Genomic DNA, 15231 nt, shown 5'->3' with positions numbered 1-15231 from the left:
GCGGACATGTTTGTGCGGACCTGTTCTCCCAAACTGGTAAGCAAATGACTGTTTTCATTTTTACGTTATTTTCATTTTTACGTTATTATTATTATTTTTTTTTTTTTTTTAAACATTGATCTTAACTGATCACTGTGACTTTATTGCTTTTATCGTTATATATGCCTATATTTGTGTACAGCACTTTGAGCTACATGACATGTATGAAAGGTGCTTTATAAATACTTACTTACTTACTTACTTACTTACATGAAACAGTCAGCACTACATGAAGCAGTCAGCACTACATGAAGCAGTCAGCGCTACATGAAGCAGTCAGCGCTACATGAAGCAGTCAGCACTCCATGAAGCAGTCAGCACTACATGAAGCAGTCAGCGCTACATGAAGCAGTCAGCGCTACATGAAGCAGTCAGCGCTACATGAAGCAGTCAGCACTACATGAAGCAGTCAGCGCTACATGAAGCAGTCAGCACTCCATGAAGCAGTCAGCACTACATGAAGCAGTCAGCACTACATGAAGCAGTCAGCGCTACATGAAGCAGTCAGCACTACATGAAGCAGTCAGCACTACATGAAGCAGTCAGCGCTACATGAAGCAGTCAGCACTACATGAGGCAGTCAGCACTACATGAAGCAGTCAGCACTACATGAAGCAGTCAGCACTTGCTTGTTCTCATTTCCAGTTTCAATGTTTTATCGTAAGGGGAAAAAACACATGCAGTATTGTCTCACACACTGACTGTCCGAAATAATCTAACCTGCTCTTTTTCTTTTCACAGAACACTCCAACAAGGACAAGACGAAAGACAAGGAGAGAGAGAAGAAGAAGGTGAAGGAGAAGGACAGAGAGAAGAAGAAACACAAGGTGATGAACGAGATAAAGAGGGAGAACGGAGAGGTCAAGCTGCCGCTGAAAGGTTGGTGAGGTGCTACACATCACACACTTTTACTATACTTGTGAGGACATTGTAATTAGCTTTTTAGGCCATGAAAATCGATGCAACAGAATGTTTTTTTCTGTTTAGTTCGTAGTAGCTTAATTTGTCTAAATCGACGGATTTGCAATTAAGCACTTATAAAGAGATTAAATGAACGTATCCTCAGTGGGCTGTTTTACTTTAAAAATGGCTGCTTTCCCAAATATAATGCAGTGGTTTGCTGCTTCCTTTTCATCTTGTAGCTATGTCACCTTCAAGGCACGAGGCAGCACGCTCATCACACACAGCAGGATATGGAGTTATTACAGAGGCTCATCAATCATCACAGCAGGATATGGAGTTATTACAGAGGCTCATCAATCATCACAGCAGGATATGGAGTTATTACAGAGGCTCATCACACACAGCAGGGATATGGAGTTATTACAGAGGCTCATCACACACAGCAGGGATATGGAGTTATTACAGAGGCTCATCACACACAGCAGGGATATGGAGTTATTACAGAGGCTCATCATCACAGCAGGGATATGGAGTTATTACAGAGGCTCATCACACAGCAGGATATGGAGTTATTACAGAGGCTCATCATCACACAGCAGGATATGGAGTTATTACAGAGGCTCATCATCATACAGCAGGGATATGGAGTTATTACAGAGGCTCATCATCATCACACAGCAGGATATGGAGTTATTACAGAGGCTCATCATCATACAGCAGGGATATGGAGTTATTACAGAGGCTCATCATCATCACACAGCAGGATATGGAGTTATTACAGAGGCTCATCATCACACAGCAGGATATGGAGTTATTACAGAGGCTCATCATCATACAGCAGGGATATGGAGTTATTACAGAGGCTCATCATCATCACACAGCAGGATATGGAGTTATTACAGAGGCTCATCATCATACAGCAGGGATATGGAGTTATTACAGAGGCAGCACGCTCTAAGGATGGGTACCGAATCCGGTACTTTTAAGGATATCGACCGAATCACATCGGTACTACAGAGCACCGATTCACGTGAGATCCACCAGTGCCACATTTCGGTAATACATTTATTTTTTGTTGTTATCATTATTAATTCTTTTTTTTTAAGTCCGATGACGTCAACGTTTTGTTTACCACGAAACGAAACCTATGAAGTGTGCCACACGTTCACGCGCACAATACAGCTTACCTAGGATTTGACTTGATTCAACAACAACAAAGCAGTCGGGGTAATGGCGAGCCGAAAACGGTCGCAAGTGTGGTTACACTTTACAAAGCTAGATGCAGACAATGCTCGCTGCAATATTATATATTATATATATTGTTATCATCCCCCTCTCATGGATATGTGAAGGATGGGAGATATTATTGCCACGGAAGGAGTAGAAACAATTAGGTAGCTGATTAGTACTGATAGAACACACCTGCGCATCATTAGTTCACCCACATCTCACGTGCACACACCCCAGACACACACACACTACAAAGACACTAGGTTAGTCAGGAGTAAGTTGAGCAGAGGTGAGGTTGGAGTTGTGACATAGAGAGAGAGATTGAGATATTCGGAGTTGTGTGAGGTGAGAGGAGAGGTGAAGGCGAGAAGGTGTTCATTGTGTACTGGACCCTGGACTGGCTGAGAAAAACCCCCTTGTGTACTGACCCTGGACCGGACGACTACCCTGAGTATTGAACAATCCCTTTTTGTGTACGAGAGCCTGTTTTGTGTTTTTGACCATTGAACTGTATTACGACCATTCTCTTGCCTATCGAACGGAATTTTGCCCTTATTCAATAAATATTCTTATTGATTGATATTGCTCTTGTGTGGACATTCTAATTTGTTTGTATTTGAACCGCGGCGAGTCTGAACCCCACCAGGCTCGTCACAATATATATTAACAAATTGTTCTAAATAAATAATAAAAATAATTTGAAGTTTGTACTCATATTTTACAACTGAGGTAGGTAGATACAATTTTTAGACACTAAAGTGCCGAAAAAAGGTACCGTCGGGTACCGGTATCGGTTCAAATGTGAATGGTACCCAACCCTACTCATCACACAGCAGGGATATGGAGTTATCACAGAGGCTCATCACACACACGGACAAGCATCATCACGAGGTGACTGCCTAATTGAGAATCAATGACTTTCTACAAATAATTATCCCTAGTCCCACTTGCCTACACATTGCTGCACAAAAGACTAATTTGATGTAGGATGAAAGGAGGATAGAAGCTTTCTTGTTGACACAGATTATGGCACAGAATTATTCTCTCATTATTCAAGGGAATGATTTCAGCTAAAACAATGATTTCTCTCTCAACTGCCTTGTTTAGTTTGAACAAAACAACCACTGACTCACAAACACACACACACACACACACACACACACGCGCGCACGCGCGTACACACACACGCACGCGCGCGCACACACGCGTACACACGCGTACACACACGCGTACACGCGTACACACACACACACACACACACACACACACACACAGATGAGTCCCCAGAGGAACTTTGTGTGCCTAGTAAGTAGTAAGTGTTACTCTGTGCCAAATGCCTTTTTGAATTGACAAACAAATTGCTTGTTGGCAGTTTAAACTTGATTTAATCCCTCTGAAACAAAGCAACATTTAGGACATGAAAGAAAACACAACAAATCACAGATAAAACATTGAATTGCACACAGAGTTACAAAGTGTGAACTTACTTGTTTGTTGTTTTCGCCCTAGGAAGCTTACAGTAAATATGGCATGGAGGTCAAGGGTTTGTGTGAAGTAGGGATTGGCAAAACTCATACAATTAATAATTATTATTCGATAGTCACCTACGGGAGGCTGCAATTCGAAACTGGCCACCATAATTTGTCCAACCCCCCCCCCCCCACTCCCGCCTAATGTACAGTCTCCTCGCCATCATATGTATATATTTTCTGTTAGGATCTCTGGGTAACAGTACTGTATATTTGCATATCGTATATATGTCACAAATGTAACAGTACTATACCTGTATATCAGTATGTCCCTATGTCATAAATGTCATGATGTCATGTATGTTGTGTATGTCATAAATGTCACTATGAATTGAAAATGGGGGACCCTGATGTAAACAAGACAAATGTCTTTCTCTGGTCTGCATCCCCTTAACAATTGTGTGTATTGAGCCGTACTGTATTGTACCCATTCTGCAATCTGTTCAATAAAGTTAAAGTTTTCATTCATTCATTCATTCACTGGGAACTACTACTAAAAAGCTATTTATCATTTTTGGCTGGTAAAAAATCTGCCCGTCTTGGCTGGTAAGCCAAAAAGTAATTTCCCCCCCCTGTGTATGTGTGTGTATGAATGCATGCGCAGCTATTGCGGAATTCACGCTTGTTTTCACAGGGAATGCACAGAGTGCATGATGACAGATGACACGGTGGTGGTGGGGCTGATCTCGGACAACGACGAGAAGGCCTACCGGGAGGAGGTTGAGGTACTGGAACGCTGGTGCCAGGACAACAGCCTGCTCCTGAACATTGGTAAAACCAAGGAGCTGATCGTGGATTATAGGAGAGGACAGCAGGAGACACACACACCACTGATGATAAACGGGGCTACCGTGGACAGGGTGAGCAGCTTCAAGTACCTGGGGGTCCACATCTCAGAGGACCTAACATGGTCAACACACATAGAAACAGTAGTAAAGAAGGCGAAACAGCGTCTCTACCACCTGAGACAGTTAAGGAAGTTCAGAGTATCGGGGAAGATACTCCAGTCCTTCTACTCAGGAGCTGTAGAGAGCATCCTGACCGGAAACATCACTGCCTGGTATGGAAACAGCACGGCACAGGACAAGAAGGCCCTACAGAGAGTGGTGCGCTCAGCCGAGCGTACCACGGGTATTGCACTACCCCCCCTGCAGGTTCTATACAACAAGAGGTGCAAATCCAGAGCCTGCAGGATAATGAAAGACCCTCACCACCCCAATAACAGCCTGTTTCAGCTGCTGAGGTCAGGCAGACGCCTGCGAACCCCAGCTACTAGGACAGAGCGGCTTAGGCTCAGCTTCTTCCCCCAGGCCATCAGAGCCATGAACAATGAACATTGAGTGCTCAGAACATTGAACTGTCCACACACAAGCACACATGAACACACACACGACACGCACACTGTGCACGCTCACACACGAGCAGCCACTTAACACTTTAACATGAGCGGGCACACACTCATGTCGCACACACGCACACTTATGGCCAAAGGAAAGGACACTTTAAATTAGAATAACAGGAACAGTGTATTGCACTACCAAAGCTAACTAGCATGTCCCACATGCTCTGTAAATAACTATGTACAGATACCGAGAAAATTTTTGTCACTCCATGTTACCTGCTACCTGTTACTGCACAATGTTGTTTTCTTCTTTTGATTCTATTATATGTACCACTGTATTGCACATCGTTGCGGGCAAGACCACCCGCATTTCATTGTATACCTGTATGCCGTGACAATTAAAACTCTTGACTTGACTTGACTTGACTTGAGTAGAGCCTCTTCAGATGAGCACTGTCATGCAGCAAAATGGACAAAGATGAAAATACAATACACTTTTAAAGCTCCTACTTGTAGGATTCCGACATCAACATATCATTGTCAATTCAATGTCCTTAACAATGTCCTTAATCTTCTCACAAAATTATAATTGATACAGTATTTGTGGGAATATTATTTGAACATTTCCGTATGATGCCACATAATACATTACCCTGCAGTACAATGCGATGCATTATTTAACATGTGGTTTTTAATCTTTATCACTAAATTATTGTATAATTATGGTGCTATTGGTTTCTTCCATATCACTCAAACCCAACATGTACTACCCAACCATACAGCACATGACGACCAGGATCAGCACACAGTCAGTCTGCATTGAAAGCATGGGGAGTCAGTTCCCTGAATGCAATAGGAAATTGAATATAATAAATCTTAAATTGTACAAAACCAAGACATGACTGTGTTTTGTAATATACTGTTTTGATTGTTTAGTTACACAATTTCCTTTAGGTATTTAGCCCTGGCATTTGGTTGACCCTCACAGTGTGGACCACAATGGTCCCTCGAGCTATGGTGTTGCACCATAGCCTATATTTAGCCTGGGCTACTGGCTGTGTGTGTGTGTGTGTGCGCATGTCTGTGTGTGATGATTGTGTGGCTAGTTGAATAACTGTGTGTGACGTATGTGTGTAGTTGCTTGCCTCTATGTGCATGTGTTTAAGGTCTAGCTAGCAACTGTGTGTGTGTGTGTGTGTCGAGTGTGTGTGTGTGCGTGCGCGCACGTGTGTGCGTGTGTGTGTGCGTGTGCGTGTGTGTGTGTGTGGCTAGCTGAGTGACTGTGTGTACTATGCGTAGGGTTGGGTTATTGTACCGTAGTTACTCTTGTAGTCGCTCTGCTCTGCCTCTGAAAGCCTGGTTCAGATCCAGCAGCTGCACCAGAGCTGATCCATTATGGCAGAAATCATAATCATGATTATTTTGGTCAATATTGAGATCACGATTATTTAACACGATTGTTCATTGCGTTTGGAAACATCATGCATTTCATTAAACTTGTATTTTTAACAGTGGATTTCCTTGAACTTTAAATCTAATTCAACTAAAAACATGCCCTGGTTCAACCTAACCCTGGCTTAAAAACATGCCCTGGTTCAACCTAACCCTGGCTTAAAAACATGCCCTGGTTCAACCTAACCCTGGCTTAAAAACATGCCCTGGTTCAACCTAACCCTGGCTTAATATCAGATATTAGTATTTGGGGAATTCTCTGATACCGATATTCTATTTTAGCCTGATATCGGACCGATACCAGTATTGGTATCAGAGCATCCCTACTGCTTACAGTAAAGGTTAAGGATGTGCCAATTGGAATCGGAGCTGCATATTTGGTATCGGCTATATTAAGGCTGAACCAATTCCAATCCTAAGTGTGCACCGTGCAGCTGTATTAGCTGTATGCAAAATACAAATATTGGATCAGGCCTCATGTGCATGCGTGTGGGGGGGGGGGGGGGGGGGGGGGGGTGATTATGTGGCTCCCCTGGTAACAAGAACAGTAATACGAGGAGCTTGAGAAGTCAGGGCAATGGCATACCCCCCCCCCTCTCTCTCACTCTCTTTCTCTCTCTGTCTCTCTCCCACCCCCCTCTCTCTCTTTCTCTCTCTGTCTGTCTCCCTCTGTCTCTCCCACCCTCCTCTCTCTTTCGCTCTCTCTCTCTCTCTCTCTCTCTCTCTCTCTCTCTCTCTCTCTCTCTCTCTCTCTCTCTCTCTCTCTCTCTCTCTCTCTCTCTCTCTCTCTCTCTCTCTCTCTCTCTCTCTCTCTCTCTCTCTCTCTCCCCTCTCTTTCTCTCTCTCTCTCTCTCTCTCTCTCTCTCTCTCTCTCTCTCTCTCTCTCTCTCTCTCTCTCTCTCTCTCTCTCTCTCTCTCTCTCTCTCTCCCCTCTCTTTCTCTCTCACTGTCTTTCTCGTCATATGAGAGTCTGCCCGTGTTTACTTTGCAGCTATTAATACACTACTGCCCTTCAGCCGTGCTTGTGTGCCTGCATGCACATCTGTGTCCATGCGTGTGTATGTATGTATGTATGTATGTATGTGTGTGTGTTTGTGTGTGCACATGCAGGTGTGTGTGTATGTGTATACATGTGTGTTTGTGTACAATATGTGTGTGTGTGTCCTGTTTTGTTATGCCTTTTGAAAGCGGTGCCCAGTTTCATTGTTGGCACTTGACAGTGGTGAATTATTTGCAAAGAGGGCCAGTCACATTAGCACAGAACGTGTGTGTGTGTGTATGTGCGTGCCTGCGCACGTGTCTGTGTGCACGTGCATGAACGTGTAAACAGATACTAGCTGCGGAAGTTTAGCTCTGTTTGTCTCCACTGGATGTCCTGACCTTTTGTAGTCAGATACACACAAACACACACATGATTGGTTGTCTTGATGGAGCTGCAGTGCATATGTGCAGGACTCTCTGACTACGCTATTGACTGCTTAATGTCATCTCCTCTCACGTCACTGTCTACAGTGTCATTTGGGAATACACTTTAATCTAACAGCGATCTTCCTCTGGGTCGCCAATCATAATTAATAATAGACTGTAGAATGTACCTGTTCACTGTAGAGACACTCTATGGAGTCCATTCATGAACAGACAGAGAGAGAGAGAGAGAGAGGTACACACTCACATGTACAAACCCTTTGTTAAATGAGTATACACATGTACAAAACCTTTTTTAAACTAGTACACACATGTACAAAACCTTTTTTAAACCAGTACACACATGTACAAAACCTTTGTACACACATGTACTAAACCTTTATTAAATTAGTATACACATGTACAAAACCTTTGTTAAATTAGTATACAGTACATGTGTACAAAACCTTTGTTAAACTAGTATACATTAGATTACAGTGTTTTCCCCCGAAACTACTAGTGTTGTCGCAGGGTAAGGCGGTTGTTAGTAATCGGTGCATTTCTCTACACTGAGCTGAAATGAAACGATTGCACATAAATTGGGTAAATAGATATTAACAATATTTATTTACAACACATACATTTACTTATTTACAATTATACATACAGTAGTGACAACACACATATGAACTATTTACAATACAGGGAGGCACATACAACACTCATAACTATTTACAACCAGTGTCAGAGTGAGCGATCTCAAGTTGTTCGGAAATTCTGAGGGCTCAGAGTCAGAGTGCACACTGGACGCTCTGACCGAAGAGTCAGGGCTAAATCCACAAAGAATGGATTGCACGGAGCAAGTTGCACCCTTACTTAAAATTCATTATGAAATGAAAATGGGGGACCCTGATGTAAACAAGACGAAAGTCTTTCTCTGGTCTGCATACCCTTAACAATTGTGTGTATTGAGCCGTACTGTATTGTACCTATTCTGAATGAATGAATGAATGAATGAATGAATGAATGAATGAATGAATGAATGAATATGAATGAATAGTTTTATTTTCGGTCTTTGTTTACAGATAAATCAAAAACACACATGTGTGGACTTTCAAAAGGAAAAGAAAAAATCACAAATGTACATATTCAAAGTAAGCTCACACAAAATCCGAAAAAAGGAATAGGCTGAAGCACATGCTTATTTTTACCTATCCTTTACAATTCTTAAAAACTAAATATACTTTAATATAAGAAAGAAAAATGTAAAATATGCTGCAAGATATAATTTTCTTTCCTTTTTCTTTAAGAGAAAAAATAAAAGAGAAAATAAATGTTGAATGTTTAAAAATTTCATTCAATCAATCAATCTGCACAGTGATTGATTGAATGAACATTTTATTAACAGATTGCAGAATGGGTACAATACAGTACGGCTCAATACACACAATTGTTAAGGGGATGCAGACTAGAGAAAGACTTTCATCTTGTTTACATCAGGGTCCCCCATTTTCAATTCATAATGAATTTTAAATAAGGGTGCAACTTGCTCTGTGCAATCCATTCTTTGTGGATTTAGCCCTCAGTTTATCAGAGCGGAGCAGATTTTCAGAGTGAATTTATTAACTCACCTTAACTAGTGCCCTATAAAATCCGTTTTTATCTTTTCCTGTTTTCGGATATGAATTTTCCTGTTTTCGCAAATTGCAATGACGATCGAATCCCGACAGGTGGCAGTATCTCCTACCTTTTGAACTGTCTCTCTAAGGTGTCTCTCTGTGCCTCTGGCCAGGCCCAATGCATACCGGTAATGACGACCGCGATGGAACTACTGGGATTATTCATTTTGGAGTACCTTCTGACTAAGGTATGGTCTATTTTAGGTATATTTTACCGAACCTAAAACATACTTTTGTATTGATCGCAGCTTCGTAAGGTTTCAGGCGAGCAACCCAAACAATTTGCGAATATGCATATAACACGTCATATCTCACTATCTAGAAAACGAGACTGGATTATTTTGAAACGGGGCGATGTTTAGCGTGGAATAGCGCACAAACGAAAGTATGTAGAAATTAACTGGTTTGTCCATGTTGGACTATAAATAGTGCCTGTCAAATGAGCCATACTAGAATATACGATGGGTCTGCAAACATCGTGAAAATGGTCAATAACGCTGGCACCAGGGAGTAAAGATGGGAAAACAGCATGGCAGTCAATGAGTTAATAACAGTACATCTGCAAACAGTGCCAGTGCAGTTCAATATTCAGTGCCAGTTCAGTCATGAGCTTTCTTTTTTTCAATTCAGTTCAATGCAGTTCAACTGCCAGTGCAGTGCAATAACTAAATAATAATTAAATAGTTAAATAATACAAAATAATCATTTGTTTTAAATGTAATTTCTTTCAAAGAGATGTCCTTTAACACATTGAGTGCCACGCCCCTTCCGGGAAGTGACCACTTCCGTGACAGTCACCCACAGTCTGCACTGCCAGACAGAGAGAGGTATAGAGAGATTGAGATTTGTGGGGCGGCGTGGCTCAGGGGTAGAACGGGTCGTCCAATGATTGAAGGGTTGGTGGTTCGAATCCCGCTCAAACCCATGTCCATCCCACTGCCGTTGTGTCCTTGGGCAAGACACTTAACCTACTTGCCTTGTATGAATGTGTATGCATGTGAATGAATGTTGGTGGTGGTCGGAGGGGCCGTAGGCGATGATTATTCGCCACGCTTCCGTGAGTCTGCCTCAGGGCAGCTCTGGCTGCAATTGTAGCTTACCACCACCGGTATGACTGTGTATGAACGAATAATGGACTTTGTAAGCGCTCTGGGGTCACTGGGGTGTCATGAAGAGCGCTATATAAATCCAATCCATTATAAGGGGATACTAATTAATTTCACCACGGGGGGGCATAATCCCACGGGACAATGCATTGGTAACTTGTTTCAAATGACAATATATACCCCTGTGAATATTATTGCACGGATCGGAATACGGGAGGTTGTGTGTAAATGCTCCCTCTCTCTCTCTCTATCTCTCTCTATCTCTCTCTCCCTCTCTCTCGCTCGCTCGTTCTCTGCTGTCTCTGTCGCACCCGCGCACTCTGTTGTTGAGCAAAATGTTGATTGTGGGCGGTGACTACAACCAGTGCCTTATTCACGTCAGCAAAACAGTCAAATAAGAATGGCTTAGTTGAGTGAGGGAGGATCTCGTGAACTCGAGACTAGACTGATGAGCCAAAATGAGAATTAGAGACACAGACCCCATTGATAGAAACCCCCACTGCTAGAAAACAATGATAAACACTGGAAAAGGCAATTTATAAGACAGGGGACCTTTAAGTCAACTATCCAGTTAGTTTTTATAGTGTAACGTTTGGCAACTTTTTTTTTATCTACTTTTTCTCCCCAATTCTACCCTCCCCTGTCTCGAACGTTGTTAGGCCATGCCTCCCACAAGCCGGCTGCAATGTGGACGAAGCGAAGCCTTGCATCACGTGTCCCCTCCGGTACTCGAGGAGGCAGCCGTCGCATCTTTTCACCTGCACAGCGCGATCTCTCAGCGGCGAGGGTCTGCGTGGGAGGGACACGCCACCCTCGTCGCTTCCTGATTCTACTGCGCAGGGCGCCGCAGGCGCACCAACCGACCTGTAGGAGTCGCTGTCCACAACGTCCGTTCCCCACCCACCAGCTTCCCACCCCCCTAATACTGCCAATTGTATTAGTATGAACGACCAGCCAAGCTGGTAACAACGCAGAGAGCTGGGCTCGAACCCAGCATCTCCTGCGTTGGTGGCGAGCGCCTTGCCCACTGCGCCACCTAGCCGCCCTAATGTTTGGCTACTTGAAGGAGAGAGAGAGACTGAGAGAAGTCGTATTGAAGATTGATTTATATGAAAACCGATGTATGTATAATTTAGCTAACTCGCTAAAGTTAGTGGGATTAAAGCGAGCTTAAAAAATATAAAAATCTAATAAATTCGATATTTGTAAAAAAGAAAATACGCTTTCAGGAGGGGCGGGGGTCCCGTTGGCGGGCGGGCTGCCCCTTCAAGGCAATGGTAGGGGAAACACTGCATTATGTTATTCAAGAGGCGTGATGATGAATGAGGTTGCGAGAGAGGGAGAGAGGAGCAAAGACATTGAAAATGTTTTACGAGCAAACCTATAAAAATTTAACGTGACAGAGACGTCTCAAAGAGAGAGTGTGTGAGAGACAGATGAACCGGCAGAGAGAGTGTGTGTGTGTGTGTGTGGGTGTGTGTGTGTGTGTGTGTGTGTGTGTGTGTGTGAGAGAGACGAACAGACGTAGGGAGAGGGAGAGCGAGAGATGAACAGACGTAGGGAGAGGGAGAGAGAGAGATGAACAGACGTAGGGAGAGGGAGAGAGCGATGAACAGACGGAGAGAGAGAGAGAGAGAGAGAGAGAGAGAGAGAGAGAGAGAGAGAGAGAGAGAGAGAGAGATATGTAGTGTAGTGAGGAACCACTATAGGAAATCAATAAGTGGACACTAAGGCCTCTTTTACTACCACTGAGCCTCTCTGAGCTGTCTCTCTCTCTCTCTCTCTCTCTCTCTCTCTCTCTCTCTCTCTCTCTCTCTCTCTCTCTCTCTCTCTCTCTCTCTCTCTCTCTCTCTCTCTCTCTCTCTCTCTCTCTGTGTGCACTCTTGCGCATGTGTGTGTGCATGTGTAATACATGTGTGTAAGGGCTTTAGGGGGAAAACCCAGACCTTTCGAGTTTAGTTCCTTCATTAGTCCATTTAGGAGTCCGATACACACAGACACAGAGAGAAAACAATGTTTTAAAACAGCGTTTGACCTGTGCTGCTTATAGGACCACATGTCACAAAGTGGCTCAGATATTTTACTTGTCCAAAAGCTAAACTTACTTGTCCGATGTACTTGTGAAAATAAAGGCCTATTAAAAAATCTATAAAACCGACAAGAGATTTGGACAATTATTATGATTTAATAACTTAGACACCGTGTGTGTGTGCATCTGTGTGTGTGTGGGGTATATACTGTATGATCAGTCATCCAGCTCATCTTCACTCCCCATCAGCACCAGCTCATCTTTCTCATCTCCCCTCTCTCTTGACGACCAGGGGTTAAACCCTGGTCTACGCCTATAGTTGTATAGTTGTTATTACGGTATAGTTGTTATTGCCATAAATAACACCATTAAAATAAATAATTGTATTTTTATTTGAAATAATTTCTTTTAACAATAGGCACATTAGATCAACAGGTAACAACAAAACAACCAACTTTTATTAAACATTCTATTAAACATTCTGATATTTTCGCGGATCTCGTGCCACTGTCAGTGTCAACTAAGCGAGCACTCAGAAGACGCTCGCCGTTTGTCCGGGACAAGTAATATTGACGTACAGAGATTGAGAGTTTCCAGTGTGACACTGTGAGACAGGCACTTTCTGATCAGATGGAATAACGTTACTATTCGTATATATATATATATTTTTATCTTTTTTTTACATTTTTCATTTTTACTTGTCCAGTCGGACAAGTTAAATTGTATTATGCTTGTCCGACCATTTATTTTACTACAATAGGACAAGCCTTAATGTCAAGCCCTGATCTAGTCTACTAGTCTACTCTCACCCTCTCTTCTCTTCACCTCTCCCTACTTCTAGAGCCATATGAAATCCGTTTTATTTTTTTCCAAATTCCATTTTATTTTTTTCCAAATTCCGTTTTTTCCGTTTTAATATTTCAGAATTCTGTATTTTGCTTTGTACGCTCATTTTACCATCAGAAATAGTGTCTAATAAGTGGGAATGAATAAATGTCCACAATTTAATAAGATATAACAGTCCATTTAATAGGGCTGTCTTAAATACTTCGAAGCTTCATTCATTTATTTCATTCGAATATGAAAATAAAATTCGATTATTAAAAAAAATAAAAGGGTATATATATTTTTGCAAAATCAACTCTGCCTCTCCTTGTTAACTACAACAAGCAATGCCGTTTGTTATTTAAGATGAGGTCGGACTCGGCACTGACAGATTTGTGTTCATTGTGCTGCTTTTATGAAGCCTCAAATGACTGCTTACAATATTTCATGAAAGCAAAGTGTTTTGTTTGTCTAAGATTTAAAAAGGTTTAAACTTTACAGCACTGACAAAGTTGAACAAAGTGCTGTACAAGTCCCACAACATAAAAAAAAAAAGGTAAAAAAAAAAAAAAAAATTTAATAATTTTTTTTTTTTAGTTGATTCCATTTTTATTGCTCAATTCCGCGATTCCGTCCGCGATTCCGTGATCGCGGATTCCATATGGCTCTACCTACTTCCTCTCTCCATCTCTCTTATCTTCATCCCCCAATCCCTCTCTCTTCTCTTCACCTCTCCCTACTCATCCTCCATCTCTCTTATCTTCACCTCCCCTATCTCTCCCTCTCTTCTCTTCACCCCCCAATCCCTCTCTTCTCTTCACCTCCCCCTACTCCCTCTCTCTTCACCTCCCCTATCTCTCCATCTCTTCTCTTCACCTCTCCCTACTGAGGGAAATCTGTGGTTTTTCAATGTATGTGATGTATAGATTGGGGGAAGATGACCACATCTAACGGTGCCGGGTCAGAGAGGTCGAAATGTGCATGGTCTGCCTTAGGCTGCGGTTAGACTTTCGTTTCGTTTTCAGATGAGTTTCGCCGCAACGTAGCGGGAGGCGGGTCACACTTTCGTTTTGTCACCTGAGCACAGTGATGTAGTACACTGCCAAAGCAGTAGGTGGCGAACATGAAGGCAATTTTCAACCAATCAGAACTGGAATGTGCCAATACACTTCCTGCAAAGAAAATGTCAACAAGGCGGGCGCCGCCATCTTTGCCTATTTACCCAATGCAGCACTTCTTTTTCAGCAAAGTGTAATAAAAGTGCAATAAACAAAACGGATACATTCACTGTGTGTTCTGCCTCTCATTTGTTGATGAAACAAAACTAACATCAAGGATTGTTAGCTACATTGTTAGCTACATGCTAACGTGACTGGAATATGCCAGTATAACAGTATAGCATTGTGGCTAGAAGCTAACGCTAGCTCACGTTAACCACCCAGCACCAAACTGATGATATCGGGAGCTATCAGTAGCTAGATAACATTAGAGACAACGCCGTGTGTATTAAACAAAGGTGAATAGATGACTGGGCCATTTTGTTTAATGCTTGTTAAGATTGAAAGAGGAGCTCTGAGCTAACAGGGTCTGATAGCTAACGTTAGCCAGCTGCTCATGCAATCGGTAATGCTAGCAGAATGAATGGATGTAAACTTTATTTAACATATTGCATAATGGGTACAATACAATACGG

At 42.5% G+C, this 15231-nt stretch overlaps 1 protein-coding gene across 1 annotated transcript in view; it reads left to right on the top strand.

Moving 5' to 3' along the window:
• Positions 1-15231, top strand: part of LOC311242033 (uncharacterized protein) — a gene marked incomplete at its 3' end in the record, with an annotated part of 104172 nt that overhangs the window by 23030 nt on the left and 65911 nt on the right. Inside the window, exon 3 of the mRNA XM_084330988.1 lies at positions 781-918. Coding sequence (XP_084187114.1) covers positions 781-918 — 138 coding nt within the window. The remainder of the gene's footprint in view (positions 1-780; positions 919-15231) is intronic.

This window comes from Notolepis coatsorum (genome assembly GCF_963971535.1).
Source record: "Notolepis coatsorum genome assembly, chromosome: 15".
Taxonomy (NCBI): Eukaryota; Metazoa; Chordata; class Actinopteri; order Aulopiformes; family Paralepididae; genus Notolepis; species Notolepis coatsorum.
This window is presented reverse-complemented; position numbering and strand designations above follow the sequence as displayed.